Raw genomic sequence first — 19,688 nt, 5'->3', positions numbered from 1 at the left:
ATAAAAGAAAAGTGTAATACTGCTTTAAACTGTTGTAGTTTCCCCCCCAAAAAAAAATGTAACAAGTTTTTGTTATGTGGAGGGGTAAGGAGGAACTCAAGTGCAGACAGGAGGTACTAAACACAGGATTTATTTACATAAAAAGGGGAAAACAAAACCCACGAGGGGGAAAACAATGACTACGGGCAGATACTAAATAACTTAACAAGACTGGGTAGACTCGATAAACAAAAACTCAAAACACAAGAACACTAACTACAAATAAACCATAACAGGTCTCACTACGTCTTCTTCCAAGAGCAACACTGACTAACAATATTTCACAGGATCATGTAGAAACGTATCTCACAATGTGGAAACAATCACAATGAACCGACAAAAGACAGAGCACACTAGGGGATCTAAATAGGAGAACTAATCAAGACACAACAGGTGGCACAGGTAAGGCAATCACGACAACTAGGATAACAAGGGGACGAGACAACACAAGCACATGGGCCAAAGACAAGGCCATGTGCTTGTACACAAAACACAGGTCTGTCATGATCCTGCCTCAAGACTAGAGGAAAGTCAGGACATGAAGGCAGAATCATGACAGTTTTCAGTTTTATTTAATTGCAATATTGTTTTTGTTTTTCTGAGCAAAACATAAATATCATACATTTTGTCCTGATTTACAGAAGACACCCAGTAAAATATCATTCAGAGTAACAATCTTGTCAGGCATATTTAACACAAAAATCTGTTTATGACATATTAAAAGACTAATTACTTTCACCCCAAATACCAATGAGTTGTAATTTTACATTTTTAAAATTTACCACTATCCTAGGTTTTGCCCATTTGTCAGTAAGAATTTTGTACTAATTTAAAACACAATCAAATTTAGTATGCTCCATTATTCATTTAGTTATTTTAATATGTACACGTCAGAATAAGCATGTTGTTTGAATTTTTGCATAAATATTGTGTTACACTGAATGACAATGTAACATTATTTCAACCAAATGTTAACATTTTATTGTCCAAAAACTTATTTAAAACCTTAAAAGTAGACATTTTACTTACATTTAATGTGCTTTCTATTGACACAAAATCACTTTTGTACATTTTTCTTGATGCGGACATCTTAACATCTTTGACCCATGTACATTTAAATATAGACACTTTCATGACTATGTTTGTTAGCACACTTAAGTACCCTTTTAAAAAGTGCACATTGCAATTTTTTTTCATTGAAATTGTATCGCAGCTATTTTTTGGAAATCACAGCATTAAATGTATAGTTAAATGATCAGACACTGTCAGAGAATGGTAAAACTGTGTTGAATGTATAATGCAATAATAGTGAAGTAGGCCTATTCACTATCAATTAAGAGATTAACTAAGACTATTAATTATATTCACTATTAATCAAGAGTTTGTCCTTATTAATAGTTAGTAAGGAAGTTAAGTTTAGAAATATGGTTATCCAGAAAAAGGCATATGTTATTATACATGATAAAAAGCTAGTTAATAGTGAGAACTGGCCCTTAATTACTTTTCATAGTGTTTACACTAAATTACATTTTTATTGGTAAAAAATGTCACTTTTCTTAAAAATAATAAAAGCATTTTTAAATAGCATTTCCAGGATCCTTGCAGGTGTTTTGAACTAGATTCTCAACATACTTCATCTGGTTCCATGTCTAGGTGAACAGAAGTGTTTCGCGACTCATAGATGCACAGAGGTGAATGAGCGTCTCACCTGAGATCTGAAGTAGGTCTCCTGCGGAGTGGAGAGCACGTCTGCAGACGCGATGTCCAGATGCAGCAGAATCTGCCTGAACGACGGCCTGTTCCTGGGTTTGCAGTTCCTACACACACATATTAGCATTACAAATTACTACCAGTCACTCTCTGCTTATTGCATTTTGCAGGGAGATAATCTATTGCCCCATAACTTTCTCGTCTTCCTTCCTCCCTTAATTGCTTTTTTAACTTTTCTTTAAGTACAAATTGAATGAAATATTTTCGGTCACTGAATTGCATCTAAATTGCATGTACTGTAAATGTATTATAGTTTAAATTTATATTAAATGTAATTAGCTGAACATAAGTAGGACTTTGTTGAAGTTCTGTTGAACTTTGTATTTAAATATATTTGTAATAAGACATTTTAACAAGGAAGATGCAATTTTGTATATTTACACTACGTATTAAAGACCACACTAAAGTTACAATTACAATGCTTTATATGTGCTTTTAGTATGTTGATCAGCACATTGAAATAAGTGTACTTTTCTAAAATTTAAGTTTAATAAAACCTAATGATTTAAAATGCACTTTGAAGTAACACTTTTTATTTGACATTTTTACAAACTACAATTTTTTAAAAGTCTATTTAGGTGTGTTAAGAAACATAGTCGTAACAGTGCATCTCTCTGTAAGTTCATTAACATGTTATCTGCAGTACAGTTATAAAAGCACTCTTCAGCACACTTTCTTTCTTTCGTGGTTCCTCACCAGCACTGTCTGAGCAGGATCTTGAAGCCATCAGGGCAGCTTTCAGGAAGAGGAAGCTGCAGGCTGTTGTTTCCCACGCCCCATATGATAGCGGAGGAGTCTACGTCTTTATACGGGATCTCACCGGTCAGCATCTCCCACAGAACCACACCGAACGACCTGCAGACACAACATATCATGCATCACATCACTGACAGCTACATTCATCTCCTCACTTCATCTCCTGGACTTCTCTATGCTCCGTTTGTTGTAAATTAGACAGCACCTACATGGGAGGCTTGAGCGATAAATCCAGCTAAAGAGAAACGCCAACATTTGTGGTCATTATTACCATGTGTCGTTTCTCCACTGCCATACAGTGACAGAGGATGACAAACCACACATTCATTGACCCCTGAGGAGTTCTTCTGCTCATGAAAGAGAAGTATGTAAATATAAGTTCAGTCTGTAAAACTGTATTCATTTTACACTAGAGTTAAGAGTTTTTTATTTTATTTTATTTTATTTCAGTTTCAAACAGCTCGTCATGTCACGACTATAAGAATCAGTCTCAAACAACCATTCACTTCTGAGTATTGTATGCATGTATCACTGTTCTGCTGATAGTGTTATTACGGATCCACACTGAATGAATACAATGAATTTGTTTATCGCACATGCCGTAAGTGTAGTATGTGTTTGTGTATGCAACAGCCACCACTTATGCATTATTTTCCTGCAGATGATTACAGCCTTTCACTAGGCTTGTAGTGAGACATGATTTTATAAACATGTTTTCACTGAAGCTGGAGTTTTCCTTCAAAATAAAAGCTTAAGAGTGCAGCATGAATTTCTGACAGCTAACGGTTTAAATACAGTCCAAATTTAAAATATCTTTCAAGTGTAGAAATTAGCAAAGAAGTATTGAAATTTCCCTACCGTAGTGTAAAACTAAAATAATATACCTATAAAAAATGCTCTCTCTTTTTTATTTTATAGTGCAATTGTTTTACAGTATATGGCTACTACTGCCTAACATTGTTCGGGAGGCAGACACACTCTTGCAGTTTAAATCTAGATTAAAGACCCATTTCTTTAACCTGGCATACACATAACATACTAATATGCTTTTAATATCCAAATCCGTTAAAGGATTTTTAGGCTGCATTCTGAGGTCACCCTAGCCTCCAGATCCAGTCTGTATCCAGATCAGAGGGTCACTGCAGTCACCCGGATCCAGTACGTATCCAGACCAGATGGTGGATCAGCACCTAGAAAGGACCTCTACATCCCTGAAAGACAGCGGAGACCAGGACAACTAGAGCCCAGATACAGATCCCCTGTAAAGACCTTGTCTCAGAGGAGCACCAGGACAAGACCACAGGAAACAGATGATTCTTCTGCACAATCTGACTTTGCTGCAGTCTGGAATTGAACTACTGGTTTCGTCTGGTCAGAGGAGAACTGACCCCCAACTGAGCCTGGTTTCTCCCAAGGTTTTTTTCTCCATTCTGTCACCGATCGAGTTTTGGTTCCTTGCCGCTGTCGCCTCTGGCTTGCTTAGTTGGGGTCACTTCATCTACAGCGATATTATTGACTCGATTGCAAATAAATGCACAGACACTATTTAAACTGAACAGAGATGACATCACTGAATTCAATGATGAACTGCCTTTAACTATCATTTTGCATTATTGACGCACTGTTTTCCTAATGAATGTTGTCGAGTTTCTTTGACGCAATGTATTTTGTTTAAAGCGCTATATAAATAAATGTGACTTGACATTGATGAAGTTTTTTTATTTGTATTATTATTATTATTATTATTATATTCTAATTTTATTGGCTTTTTTATATTTATATTGCAATAAATATGGTATTGTGGAATTCACATCACAATATATCGCATCATGGGATTTTTATAAGTTGCATATTAGTACACCGGAGCAGGAATATGTACCCTATGAACCTGAACACTCCCAGACCCAGTGATTACGAATGATCATACCAGATGTCCACTTTTTCAGACACAGGCTCGTTCCGAATCACCTCGGGTGCCATCCAGGCCACAGTTCCCGCAAACGACATCTTGGTGCTCTTGTCTCTGAGCTCCTTAGATGTGCCGAAGTCTGAGATCTTCACCAGGTCGTCGTGTGTTATCAGCATACTGACAGAGAGAAGATTCGGGTATAAGGCACACTTTCAGTTTGCTATTGCTTTGCACAGTTGTGTGATTTGGTATAAATGAGGGTTTCAGCTAATGAGGCTACAGCAGCATTATACTTGGGTGATTTGAGATCTCTGTGGATGATCTTGTGCAGGTGGAGGTAGTTCATGCCGCCTGCGATTCCCATGGCCCAGTCCACCAGCAGAGACGGCATGATCTTCCTGCCGGCCCTCAGCACCTCATAGAGCTGGCCCTGCGCGCAGTACTCCATGATGATGCAGTAACACGGAGCCTGCGTGCACACGCCCCTGAAACACAAGTTTACAGAGTGAAAAATCTTAACATGAGCTGCTGTTTCTTTGCAGCCTGTCAGATTAAATTAAATTAAATTGTTTTCATATTGCATTAAAAACATTTTTTTTTACAGTATGATAAATACTGGTAAAATGTACCAACAATATAACATACCATAAAAATATGAGGTAGCCCATTTGAATTATATAACATTTAGTCCATCTGGGTACTGTCTTATATTTTAAAATCACTTACAGAGGAAGTTTGGTCCCATCAGGCTAATAACAGTCACGACTCATGCTGCTGTAAGCATTTTCTTATTCTTTTGTTTTCACTCGCAATCTTTACAACACACATTACATTATTTATTTCATGGCACACTCGTTTTATGCATTTTTTAGCGCCACCTATAGTTGGTGTATTATTCACATGTCAAAGTCTAGACCCTGAATATAAGACGACCGTGGTTTTTCAGATGTATTTACAAGAAAAAAAACATTGTCTAATATTCGGGTAAATATGTTAATTAAGTAAAATAATTATTTGTTATTTTAGACCAGGTGTGTCCAGTCCTGCTCCTTGAAGGTCAAGGTCAGTAATCACAGTTTCCAGGATCACTTCACACTTCCAGGCAGGTGTGCTGGAGCTGAACTAAGCAGGAGCTCGATTAAACACCTTATTTCTGTTTTATACATCCGAAATGGGATCCAGGGGGTGGAAATCGGTTGGTTTAGGGATGGAAATGGGATCCAGGGGGTGGAGATCGGTGGTTTTAGGGGTGGATATGGGATCCGGGGGTGGAGATCGGTAGGTTTAGGGGTGGAAATGGGATCCAGGGGGTGGAGATCGGTAGGTTCAGGGATAGAAATGGGATCTAGGGGGTGAAGATCGCTGGTTTTAGGGGTGGAAATGGGTTCCAGGGGGTGGAGATCGGTAGTTTTAGGGTTGGAAATGGGTTCCAGGGGGTGGAGATCGGTAGTTTTAGGGGTGGAAATGGGTTCCAGGGGGTGGAGATCAGTAGGTTTAGGGGTGGATATGGGATCCAGGGGATGGAGATCAGTAGGTTCAGGGGTGAAAATGGAATCCAGGGGGTGGAGATCAGTAGGTTCAGGGATGGAAACGGGATCTAGGGGGCTGCGATCGGTAGGTTTAGGGGTGGATATGGGTTCCAGGGGGTGGAGATCGGTAGTTTTAGGGTTGGAAATGGGTTCCAGGGGGTGGAGATCGGTAGTTTTAGGGGTGGAAATGGGTTCCAGGGGGTGGAGATCAGTAGGTTTAGGGGTGGATATGGGATCCAGGGGATGGAGATCAGTAGGTTCAGGGGTGAAAATGGAATCCAGGGGGTGGAGATCAGTAGGTTCAGGGATGGAAACGGGATCTAGGGGGCTGCGATCGGTAGGTTTAGGGGTGGATATGGGTTCCAGGGGGTGGAGATCGGTAGGTTTAGGGGTGGATATGGGATCCAGGGGGTGGTGATCGGTAGGTTCAGGGGTGAAAATGGAATCCAGGGGGTGGAGATCGGTAGGTTCAGGGATGGAAATGGGATCTAGGGGGTGGCGATTGGTAGGTTTAGGGGTGGATATGGGATCCATGGGGTGGAGATCTGTAGGTTTAGGGGTGGATATGGGATCCAGGGGGTGGAGATCGGTAGGTTTAGGGGTGGAAATGGGATCCATGTATGATTACAATCTCTATAACTGGCCATCAGCACGTAATTTCATTGTAATTCATTGTAAATGCTGCATTTCTAACTCATTTTTACTCAAATTATTCTTATTGTACTTTTCTAGTGCTCAATTAAACCACTTATATGATGTCAAAGTTTCTGTCTAGTGTTCTGTCTAAAATATGCAGCGGTATGTTTAATAACTGAAATAGCTTATAGAACCTTTCAATACAGTTGGTAAATATTTTTTATATTTGAGCGGGGGGGGGGGGGGAGGGGGTGATTAGACAGAGTCTCAAAAAAAAATATTTGCAGGAATCTCATTTTTCATGATATCTTCTTCAGATTTGAAACTCATGAGACATGTGACTTTGAACCCATTACTTTTCTAGATTGCTCCCGGACTGTTTTCGTGTATTTTTATATAAAAAATATAGTGCCACTTTTGGACACTTTTGGTTTCAAAAACTCTCTTCAGAAACCTATGGGTGACGTCACAGACACTACGTCCATGTTTTTATACAGTCTATGATATACACATACTAGGGCTGGGACAACGCGTCCAGGTCATCGATGAAAAATATGCGCATTGATTCGTCGACCTGTTTTTATTTCTCTAAAAAACATTTGCAAAATGTTTACCTTATGTGCCTTTTTATGATCTTTTTTTTGGCGGCTGTCAAAGCCTTATTTGATCGGTGAGTGATGTAGAATAGAATGAATGACAGGGCGCGTAAGAGAGAGAGAGAGCACCGGCTGCGCGCGCACTCACAGTCTTCAAACAACACGAGCGCTACTTCCTCTCTCTCTCCCTTGTGCATATTAATCAAAATCATTAAACACTATACAAAAAGGGCGAAACACCAAAGTTTCATGCGCGCTCGTGCAATCACAGTCTTCATACTACACGAGTGCTGTCTTGCTCTCTCTCTTTCTCTCTCTCCCTCGTGCATATTAACCAAAATCATTAGACACGATAGAAAAAGGGAGGAACGCCAAAGTGTCACGTGGAGCATTCAGAGATTTTTTTTTCTCCATGACAGACTGCTGGCTTCCACTGTTAATTTTTATTTTTTATTTTTTATTTTTGAAAAGCACTCTGTATTAGCTTAAAGCCCTCAAGTTTACATTGGTTACTGTATTCTTTCATTTGCTCTAAACAAGTATTTTTGGTGAACTTTTTTATTGAATGCTAGACATCAAGTTGTTGTTATTTTCATCTGAAAGAAGAACTTTTTTCAGTAAGCTAGGCCCTATGTGTTCAGTAAGCTTGTTTCAGTGAGCTATGTGTTTTCAAGGCTTCAAGGTTTTATTGAATGCTATCTCTATACAAGTGCAAAGTAATGCTTTCTTAGTAAGTCTTTTATTTTGTAATTTTAAGAGCAATAAACATATATTGCAATGTTAAGGAATTCATGTTTTTTTTTTCATTCAGATATGTAAATCAACATGTATAAATTGTTAGTATTCAATTAATGGGGAGATAATCGAAATCGAATTGGTCAGAAAAAATTAATCGTTAGATTAATCAATGCATCGAAAAAATAATCGCTAGATTAATCGTTTAAAAAATAATAGTTTATCCCAGCCCTAACACATACCATTCAGTATGTTGTTATATGTGTGTAGTTACACAAACATTAGCACTGTAGATACTATGTACCAATGTGCACTTACACTGTGGTTAAATACACATCTAGTTACTATTTAAGTACACACGTATTAGGGACACAATATAAAGTGGGACCATTTATTCTTTAATCTTTTTCTGTTTAATGGTGATTTACATCCTGGTCATATCGCCACCTACTGGATGGTTTTGCAATAATTGTTTCATCTAACAGGTCTGGTTCTCACCTTACTGATTGTAAGATTTTAAGCCCAATTTGCAAGTAAACAAACTCGCTGACAGGTCAGGCTGTGATTGGACGAAAATCAGCGGGTATTTGGCACTAGACAATCTTAATGTATGAACTACTCAACGACATATCTAAGAGGCTCGCTGATGCATCGCTGACGCTTTTGAAGACGCCAGACAAATAGCTAACATGCTAAATATCCGGACCAGTCAGCCGATTCGACATCACGGTTCGACATCATTCGACATCAGGTGTCTTGACAAGCTACATCCAATGAGAGAGCAAGGCATGGGTTGAGGTCAGCAGAAGAAAAACAGCAGCAGCAATATGTTTTAAAGAATTTTTGAAGACAACAAATGGAGCATTTTTTTTTTCAGAACAGATCATCATGCAAGCAGCTTGCAGCACTTACTTGTTACCGATGTCCATTTTCAAATACACAAGTCCTGTTTCACTTCTTGATTAGTGTCATTCCCATTCAACTTCTTTTGTGTGTGTTTTGTGACAAAACGTGGTTTAAGATTGTGTAGAGTTGTTGAGTGACAGAGTTGTTGTCAGCCAGTGTTAATTTCGTTGACTAAATATTTTCGTCATTATTTTCGTCACGAATATATTTTTGCGGACGAAAACGAAACGAGAACTAAAATAGAAGGCACTGATGGAGACTAAAACTATGACTAAATTGATTGACATTATCGTCAACGAATAAAGGACGAGACGAAAATAGACTGTGACGAAAATCAAATCAGCAGACGGGAGAGATGCGAGGAATGAACAAAGACCCGGCAAAACATAACAGGCGAGACTGCATGAGAGAAGAGAACCAATCCGAGCCTGACTTATTGAGACGTGAAGCGAAGGTTTTCAGTTTTTAAATGAGCTCCCGCGAAGTCGGCATTCGAAGAGGTGATGTCTAAAAGAGCGACAAAATGTCCACAGCTCACTTCACGTTTGACGACGAACAAAACAAAACAAAGTGTAAAGCACGCGGAGCGCTCATTCGTGGCAAGAACACAACCAATTTGAAAAGACATTTACAGACGAGCCACCCGGACATTTTCTGAAATGTAATTTCACAACGATGTTCTTTTGTTTATTGAGCTAAGCAAAAGTGGAATACTGCAGTGCGTAGATGTTGTAGCATTAAATATTACGAACTGAAAATTACTGTAAAATAGCCCCTTCTTCAAATTAGATGAGAGCACAATACTAATACGTAATATCATGATAAATACATTTGATTAATACTAATGTTTAGTATATTTTATAATGTTCTACTTGTTGACAATATCACAAATATTTCTATATTAGTCATGTGAAACATGAATGTTCACATCCTATCATTATACATACTAATCTAGCAATATTGTAGTATTTAAAACATACAATATTGCTAGACAAATGAATACCTTATAAAATCTTGTTACTTTTTTTTATCCACCTAGCTGCCAACTTATTAAATATTTACTTTAAATGTATGCACTTATTGTTCAGCTCAGCTGTAAGCTTTAAGGTCCTGGACCTAACTTTATTTTTCTTTTATTGATGGTCAATTGGCAGCTATTTATTGTTTACATTATCATGACAGTGTTTGTTGCTGCATAAAAGCTTTTGAATCGAAATAAAGACACAGTTGTGTTGAAATAAAGTTGAATTTGTGTTTTATATATTTTGGTTAAGTTTGTTTCCTATACCAGCTGTAAAAAAATGTCTAGTAAATCTGTTATTGATTTTAGTCTTATTTTAGTCGACTAAAATACCAAGCAATTTTAGTCGACTAAAATACCAAGCAATTTTAGTCGACTAAAATAAGACTAAAATTAAAACAAATCAGATGACTAAAACTTGACTAAAACTAAAAAGAATTATAGTCAAAAGACTAAAACTAAAACTAAATTAAAATTTCGTGTCAAAATTAACACTGTTGTCAGCTCATGTAGTGTATCACCCCGTGCATTTATGCAGTGTTGCGTTGTGTGAACTCCACAACGACACTAAAGCCCCTTTCACACTGAACGTTGGTCCTGGAAAAATGTCTGAACATTGTTGGACTGCCTTCTGTGTGAACGCAAACACATCCCGATGAACAGAACCAATGCAATAAAGGATGTGTCATAGTGATGATGCACCCTATCGTGCAACTCTTTTACAGAGAGTTTTGAAGGCAGATCAACATTCGCGACAAAAAATTGTGCAAACTGTAATGAAGAAGATCAGTCAGCTCCTCATTATCCGTGCTAAAGCTGAGATCGTTTAGCAGCTTAACTGAAAGTTAACGTGCCTAGCGTTTTCAGCTCGCACATTACACATCACATCCTGATGTTGTGTGCCATCACGGAACTTTATGGGTTGTGTGTGAACACACGCACATATACCGGGTAATCACTGGCAGTGTGAAAGTCCGGGAACTATTGTCAGGACACATTACCCATGTATTATCCAGAATCTCAGTTTGAAAGGGGCTCATGACAGACAATCAAGTCACGTAGTCTGAACAGCATAGCGACGTTCAAAGTCCTGTAGTGTGAACTTGTAGTCCTGTAGTGTGCCTAAGTGTGAATGCAGGGCAGTGGGGGTAATCACGCTCTGGCTCGGTTCAAGCAGAACATATTTAATACATATATAATACATTATATACATATATAAACTTGAATGCAGATCAAGGATGACATGAGAAAATTTAGTTGTTTACATATGTGAGGTAATATAAGAGCTATTAAAGCATTACAGTTAGCAGTCAAAATAAAGTTTTGCAATAAAGTTGTATATTCATTGCAAATATATTGAATCATCTGTTTATATTTGTTTAAACCCATAACAATGGTGCAGACATCAGAAAAATATCAGTCTATAAATGTGTTTTATATTTGAGATGAGGGGAAATACACTTGTCTTATGGACATGAAGTTTCAGAAGCAACAATATCTACCAAATGGAGAAGGATTTGGCCCCTTACAGGACATAACAGATCCATTTTATTTCGAGTTTTGTTTTTGTATTTCGGAGTAAAAACACTGCTACGGATGTAACATTCTGAAAGCAATTATTTATTAGACTATGGAAACGTGTATAAAACAACTTTATCAGCGATCTTAAACTAAAATATTTAGGCAAATTGTTATGGATTATGTACTGTATATCATGCAATTATATAGCATGCTTTCATGCCATCTCTCAGGCTGTTAAGTGTAACCAGTGTGAGAAAAAAAACACATCAGTTTACAGCAGAGACAGATGCAGTTGTAGCCTAAACATTGTGTTTGACATCTTTAAATGACCTAATGGACTGATGACAAGATTATTTAATTGGTTGGCTGACCTGAACACTTGTTTTAATGACACAAACATCCATTAAATAATAAAGTAGCAAAACAGAATAAATCAAAATATGCTGAATAGATAATATACTGCAAATATTTAGAAAAATGCTCCTCTCCAGAGTTATTCATGGACACTGAATGGCTTGAGCTCAGATAGTCTGAACAAGCTGTTTATGATTTCTCTCTGCAGCTGAAACACTGAGATTTGATACAAGTTTTTATGTTTCTTTCAACACACTTTCTTGATGTTTATTTCATGCTATAACTAATGGTAAAGAGGGCTGCTGCTTGAACTGAGACGCAATGATCTGTCATCAAACATTATAGAATGTCAAAACTATATGTAGTCTGAAGAATAGTTTGAATTTCATGATAAACTGAGGCTTTTTTTCTTTACTTTTATGGGTACTGGATGGAAGGTGTGCTTTAATTTATAATGCATCAGTTGACAACAGCATGGACTCAAAGATTGACCTTGGCATTTAATGACTAATATCAGTTTGTAAAAAAAAAGAATCTATTTAATCTAAAAATCTATATTTTTAAGCCAGACCCTTTTTGAAGTGCTACAGACATGATTGAGCACTATATTTTCCTAATTTGTTTGTGAAATAAAAGTATTATAGGCTATAAAGAATATTGTTAATTTGTAGGCAATAAAAATTTACTTTCAAGTGTCAACTTGTGATTCACTTTAAATGTCGAATATTTTGATCAAGAAATATACAGAAACAAGAGCTGTTGTAAAGTTTGTTTAACTTTACACTGTAGATCAAAATAAATGATTTGATCGGTAATATTATTTTTAAAATGAGAGAATCCACTGCTTATTTCGAGTATATGCTAGACTGCAGTTTCACGTTGCATCTGCACAATGCAATGAACTAAACATTTGCAACTTGTGCATGACATGATTTACACACAGCGTAGCGTGTCTTCTCCAGGTCGTGCTTACCAGGTTATTCATAAAAGGTTAAATGTGCCCAGATCTCAGCTTTTTAAGTATTTGGAGCATTTTTACATTACATTTACATTACATTAGTAGAAATAATAAATAAAAAGAAAACATAATAGAAAGAAATATAGAAAGCTAGTTTTAGAGGTCTTTTTTGCTTTTGTTAATTGTATAAAAAATAAAAATAAAACAGATAGAATACAAAAAGATTAGAAAAGCTAGTGTTTTTTTTTAAGAAAACAAGCAGCTAGTAAATTAATAGAGTGCAAGTCTTAAAGGGACGTGTTTTTTTCTTCTTTTTTAAAGAATAGAAGTAGAATAGAGAGTGTTAGAGTTAGAGGGTCAAATAAAGAAATTGTAATAACTTGCAGTCGCGTCTCACCTCCCTCCACCATTGTATGTTACCACGACAAAGCACATATGCAACAAATGACTTCAGAAAAGCATCTGTACTTTGTGGTCGGTTATGGTCTATTACCGTACCTTGACTGCATCACAATGAATCAAAGAATCGATTAATTTTAACACCCCTATATAATGGCCTAACTCTTGTTTAGAATGAATGGCACTGTGGCAATGTGTATAGTATTTATAATGTTTGTAAACATTTCATTTAAGATACTTTACATAATTTCGGAATGTAATAACACGCATCACGTGACTTATACACTGATGTGACTTAACTTTTTCTGTCTCTCAGCAATGCAATTTTGACCCAGTGCGACTTATCTTTTGGGGTAACTTATTTTCTGGAAAATACACTATTTATAATCATACTTTTATATAATGAGGGTGATGCCAGTGTGCAGATTTGCATTCACTCACTTGAAGGTAATGATGTTGGGGTGTTTGAGCTTGCGCAGATGTTTGATCTCAGTCTCCTTGACATCTCTGACTTTCTTCACAGCCACCTCCTCACCATGAAACTTGCCCAGGAACACAGCTCCCTGCGCCCCGCTGCCAACCCATTGCAGCTCGGAGATCTCCTCGAATGGCACCTCCCAGGATTCTGGAAGAGACATTCGGCTCACTGGAAATATACACACGGATCACTGCAGTTTCCAGTTCAAATAAACACTAGGCAGTAAAACTCTGACAACTTTTTTTCCTTTGCACACAAAGTATGATTTACAGGTCAACAGTTTTGATTAATAAATCAAATTTTTGCACAATTACTTGAGGAATATCATGTTATGAATTCAATTTTTTTTTTAACATGCTGTAACATTTGAAAACGGATTCTTAGTGAATGTGAGTGTAACATATCCAGCTTCATATATATGGGTTTTTATTAGAGCTGGTAAGCGATAAATTTTTTTAATCTAATTAAATACATGATGTGGTGATTAATTAATCAAATTAATCGCACATCAAATTTGGAGAAATTACTCCCAAAAGATAATTTAAAGTCATTGTTGTATAAAGCATCAAACAGAGATTACAAAAAGTAGGTTCAGCAAGAAATATTTTGTTTGTTAAAATGTATTACATATAGCCTACTCTTTGTCAGGATATTCCCAAGAGGCAGAGATAAGTGAATTCAAAGCATGGTGTTTATTTACAGAGTCAAGTGCAAGGTGAATATTTGGGGTTTCAGGTGCGGGCTAAGTGCAGATCACTGGGTGCAGGGTTGAAGGCAGTGAGTACTTTCGTTGCAGATATGTCAATGCCACAAAGTCACAGATTGCTAATACTCTTTTCCTTCGCTTTCAGACACGGAAGCTATCGAGCCGACTCGGGGGAAACACAGGAGACTAGAGGGATCGTTGGATCTCAGGTAGCAGGAGAATGCTCAGGAGTCCTGGGGGCAGTAGAACAATGACACAGGTTAGTGTTTCAAAGGTGAGTATACTTTACGTCTTGATATTTGCGGTGCATCGAAGGGTCAGGAGACAACAGCGTATGGTCTGTTCCTGTTGGGTGTTCCTTATGGTCTGTTGGAGTTGAGGTGAGTGTTTTATAGTGCCTTGATGAGATCGTTAATGCTGAGTAGGTGTGGGTGATTAAAACCCAGGGGAGCGTGAGCGTTGTGGATTGGCTGGGACCGGGCTTGCCTGGTCCCTGACACTACCCCCTCCCTCCAGGGTCCGCGCCAGCGGACCTTGCTCTCTGACATCGTGGGGGTCTGCCTCGGGGCCACGGAGTGGGTCTTTCTGGATGATGGGCATGGGACTCTGTGAGCAGATTGGGATCAAGGATATCTTGACGAGTTACCCAACACCTTTCTTCTGGTCCATAATCCTCCCAGTCCACTGGTATTCTAGTCGCCCACCACAATGTCAGGAGTCCAGAATCTCTCTTACTGTGTAGATGGGCTTGGAGTCAATGGGTGGTAACGGGGGGTTGTCGTCAGGGACCGGGTCTGCAGAGGGAACAGAGACAGGTAAGAGATGGGGTTTCAACAGAGAGACATGAAAGGTGGGGTGCATTCAGTACTGAGTGGGTAGTCAGAGTCGGTAGGTAACTGGGTTAATCTGTCATTCCACCGGGAATGTTCCTATGTATTTTGGACTCAGTTTCCGATATGGTTGTCTTAATCAGATGTCCTGTGTAGAGAGCCATACCAGTTGCCTGGGTTGGTAGGTCTACGGTGAGTATTAGCAAAGCGTTGCTGGCAAATTACTGCCTGCTGAAGGTGGTGGTGTGCCTGGTTCCAAACCCTCTCACTGTTCCGGAACCAGGTATTAACTGCTTGAGTCAGTTTTGGCATATTCTGCCAAGACTAAGTAACGGTTCCAGAGGTTTTGGTTGTTATGGCAAAATGTTCTAAGGAAGCGCATGATGTCTTAGATCTTATGTTATGTTTGCCCGTTTTTTTGTTTTGTACTGAATGTTGAGGAGGGCGAAGAATGACCGCCATACCCTGGAGATAAAGTGGGTCCCTCTGTCCGATACAATATCCTCTGGAATTCCAAAGTTAGGAAACACGTTCAAACAAGAGTTTGGCTGTCTTGAAGGCTGTGGGCAGGGCTTTCAGTGGAATTAATTTACATGCTTTAGAAAATCTGTCTTTTGCTACAAGAATGCAGGTGTTACCATCTGAAACTGGGAGATTGGTGACAAAATCCACTCCAATGTGGGACCAAGGGCGATGGGGAATCGGCAATGGGAGTAGTTTCCCGTTAGGTAGTTGTCGAAGTACCTTAGTCATGGCACAAAGGGCACACCCTTGGATAAACTCTTGGATCTCCTTTTGCATTCTTGGCCACCAGTATTTTCGTTGCAGTGTAGTGAGTGTCTTACTGACTCCGAGATTACCTGTTCCCACGGATGAGTAAGCATAGGAGATGAGGGATGTACAGTGATCTTCGATACATAGATCTTGCCAGCTTCACACGTAAGTGGAATGGGCCGGCGTCATGATTGTTTGAGGAGTAATTAATCTAGATCCCACTGGATGGTATTGATGAATAGTCGAGTGAGCAAGATGGGCTTTGGTTCTCTAGGGTTTCCTCAAGGGTGTGGAGGCGTGATAATGTATCGGCCCTCGTGTTCTTGGATCTGAGATGGTAGGATACCACCGGGCCTGGTGAGGATTGAGCCTCTTAGCTTTTTTTAGGTACTTGAGATTTTTGTGGTCTGTAAGCATGAGAAATGGCTGACTGGCCCCCTCCAACCAGTGTCTCCATTCTTCCAGGGCAAATTTCACTGCAAGAAGTTCTTAATTGCAAATATCATAATATCTCTGGGATGGGGATAATTTCCTAGAAAAGAAGGAACATGGCATAGGCTTGGACGTGCTCTTGGAGTACTGGGACAGGATGGCTCCCACACCTGTTGTAGAGGTGTCTACCTCCACAATAAATGTATTCTCTGGGTCTGGATATTGAAGCAAGGGGGCTTTCGTAAAGGCGGTTTTTAATCTCTGGAAGGCCTTCTCAGCTTTGGGGTTCCATTGAAGTGTCTTTGGCTTCCCTTTTAGGAGAGATGCGAGTGCTGTGGTTATCATACTGTACCAGTCGATGAAGCGGCGATAAAAGTTTGCGAAACCCAGGAATCTCTGAAGATCCTTTATTGACTTGGGAGTAGGCCAAGAAGTGATAGCCTGTGCCTTCCGGTCATCCATTTTAACCCCTTTTGCGCTGATGTGGTAGCCCAGGAATTCTATGGAGGTCTGATGGAAGACACATTTCTCAGCCTTTACAAACAGGGAGAACTTTCTGAGTCGATGGAACACTTGGGCGATGTGATGCTGGTGTTCACTTTCGTTGCAAGAGTAAATGAGTATGTCATCTATGTAGACGAGGGCAAAATAGTTCAGGAACTCTCGGAGGACCTCGTCCGTGAAACTCTGGAACATTGAGGGGGCGTTTACTAGACCATACGGCATTACAAAGTATTCGTAGTCCCCTGCGGGGGTGATGAAAGCCGTTTTCCACTCGTCTCCCTTCCGAATTCTGACCAGGTTGTATGCACTCCTTAAGTCTAATTTTGTGAACATACAAGAATCATGGAGTTGTTCTAGTGAGGATGGGATCAAGGGAAGTGGGTAGCTAAATTTCACCATTATCTTGTTTAAGGCTCTGTAGTCTATACAGGGTCGTAACCATCCATCCTTCTTTGGGACGAAGAAGAAACTGGCGGCAGCTGGGGAGATGGAAGGTCTGATATACCCCTGTCTCAAAGCCTTGAGAAAGCGACATTCTCGGGCTGTGCTGAATTCATTTCGGTGTTGGTCAAGCCTTCTGCCAGGATATTCACAAGAGGCAGAGGTAAGTGAATTCAAAGCACGGTGTTTATATACAGAGTCAAGTGCAAGGTGAATAGTTGGGGTTTCAGGTGCGGGCTAAGTGCAGATCACTTGGTGCAGGGTTGAAGGCAGGTGAGTACTTCCGTTGCAGAAATGTCAATGCCACACAGTCACAGATTGCTAATACTCTTTTCCTTCCCTTTCAGACGCGGAAGCTATCAAGCCAACTCAGGGGAAACTCAGGAGACTAGAGGGATCGTTGGATCTCAGGTAGCAGGAGAATGCTCAGGAGTCCTGGGGGCAGTAGAACAATGACACAGGTTAGTGTTTCAAAGGTGAGTATACTTTACGTCTTGATATTCGCGGTGCATCGCTGGGTCGGGAGACAACAGCGTATGGTCTGTTCCTGTTGGAGGCTTGACGGTGAACTGTAGTTGAGGCAATCGATGAGACATCGTTAATACTGAGCAGGTGTGGGTGATTAAAAGCGTGTTGTGGATTGGCTTGCCTCTCTCTCTCTTTTGGACCATGTGAGTAAATGATGAAGGAATTGTCATTTTTGGTTGGGTGAACTAGAACTCTAATAATTTTCCAAATTTTATTATTATTACTATGAATATAAAAATATTAAATTATTTCTTTAATGAAATGGTACTGTAAATAATAAACAAAAACTGCCAGTAGGTGGTGGTAAATGTCTTTGAGTCATTAGATAATTTGTTTGATTGTCACAGGTCGGGGGGGCCAAGCCGGACTGCACCCACCCCTGAAACCCAGGATCACCTCGGAGAGCGTACCAGAAGAACCAGACGGACGAAAGTATAAAAAATGAACAAGGTTTTATTTGGTTAAAAGCAATTTAAAAGTTCAGTGTTCCTTCCGTGTCTCCCGACCAGAACGGAGCCAGACCTCGGACACCGGGAAGGCGTGGAGTCGTCGGCAGTTCGTGCCTGTACGGGGCCAGCAAGAGCCAGGATAGTCTGTCACCCGTCCCGGAGTGAGGGGGGGTATCCGGATGTTTCGGTCGAGACCGGGAAAAGGAATAATTCTCGTGTCCACCTCCTTTTACAGGGACATCACATGCAGCGTTCGGCCCAGAGGATCCTGCAATCTCTTTTCATAGGGACATCACATGCAGCATTCGTCCCAGAGGATCCTACGATCTGCACAGCAGAGTAAGCAATCGACAGCATGTATGTGTTCTTGAATAAGAAATGGGGCTTACGGCTGGGGGATACTTCAGTTGAGTGCCTGGGTGTGGATTACGGTGATGGTGGTGGGCTCTCGGGGTGGTGAGTGTCCGGCATTAACTCTATATATCTTCCCCACACTCTGTAACTTCACTTCAAACGATTTATTGTGCAAACACACCACTTCAGACACGGCACACCCACTCTTAGTGCAAATAGAGCCAGCACTCACCCAACGATGGCTCCGTCCACTTCACAACGTTATCACTCCCAGTCCAGATGTATACAATTGATCGAAGTCCCAGATCAGGTCTCTTAACTTCCCTCCGATAGTGATGGCGCGGCCTGGTCTTCACTTGCTTTCCAGAGCTCACACTCTTTCTGTCCTGAATATCTCCACTCGATCGCTGATATATCTGTCGCACAGCCAGATAGCCGAAACCCCACAATAGTCCTCAAATACCTCCACACGCCAGCCCAAACGTCCCAGGAATTCACCTCTCCTAGGGGAATACATCCGAAGAGAAGAACCACATACGGGGGCAAGACAACCAGGAAGAATAGCCGGGAGAACGAACGACCAATAAGAATCAACCCCCCCCATGGTCTCTGCACTTCTCTTTTTATGTGGTTACTCCGCCTCCATAATCCTCTCACAGATCGCCACATCAAGCTCCCCACACCAGATGTCAATCTGTCATTAGCGTTGTTATTGTGACATCGGGCGCAACCCGGAAGTGGACCGGTGTTACCGCGACACCGTCCCGGGGGGAACACAATTCCGGCGGGACTTAGTTCCGCTTCTCTTTTGTCACCCCGTGACATACCCCCCTGCCAAACCGTTCTAGTCCCTAGAACGCCTTTCAGTCGCCCATTCTCCATAGCGTGCCGGGGGCCGACCTCGGTTCTCCCTCTGGGACCGTCGTGGTGGCGAGACAGGGTCGATGTCCGCAGGCATATCCATCGGGTCTCTGGGGGCCATTTCTGCGGGGACATTTCCCCGTTCTCCTGGGATCACGGCCCATCCTGCTATCCACGGGGCTACAGCTTCAGGCTCCTTTGG

At 40.2% G+C, this 19,688-nt stretch overlaps 1 protein-coding gene across 3 annotated transcripts in view; it reads right to left on the bottom strand.

Annotated features, from left to right (window-relative positions):
- The window catches only part of map3k12 (mitogen-activated protein kinase kinase kinase 12), a 71,004-nt gene that overhangs the window by 37,800 nt on the left and 13,516 nt on the right, over positions 1–19,688 (bottom strand). For 2 of the 3 annotated variants that reach the window (XM_052564595.1, XM_052564597.1), the window contains exons 3-7: positions 13,571–13,775; positions 4,768–4,959; positions 4,493–4,651; positions 2,506–2,664; positions 1,748–1,856 (exon numbers count right to left, since the gene is read on the bottom strand). In XM_052564595.1, coding sequence (XP_052420555.1) covers positions 1,748–1,856; positions 2,506–2,664; positions 4,493–4,651; positions 4,768–4,959; positions 13,571–13,775 — 824 coding nt within the window. The remainder of the gene's footprint in view (positions 1–1,747; positions 1,857–2,505; positions 2,665–4,492; positions 4,652–4,767; positions 4,960–13,570; positions 13,776–19,688) is intronic. The other variant, XM_052564596.1, reaches the window with a different exon arrangement.

Source organism: Carassius gibelio, chromosome B9 (assembly GCF_023724105.1).
Source record: "Carassius gibelio isolate Cgi1373 ecotype wild population from Czech Republic chromosome B9, carGib1.2-hapl.c, whole genome shotgun sequence".
NCBI classification, from domain to species: domain Eukaryota; kingdom Metazoa; phylum Chordata; class Actinopteri; order Cypriniformes; family Cyprinidae; genus Carassius; species Carassius gibelio.
This window is presented reverse-complemented; position numbering and strand designations above follow the sequence as displayed.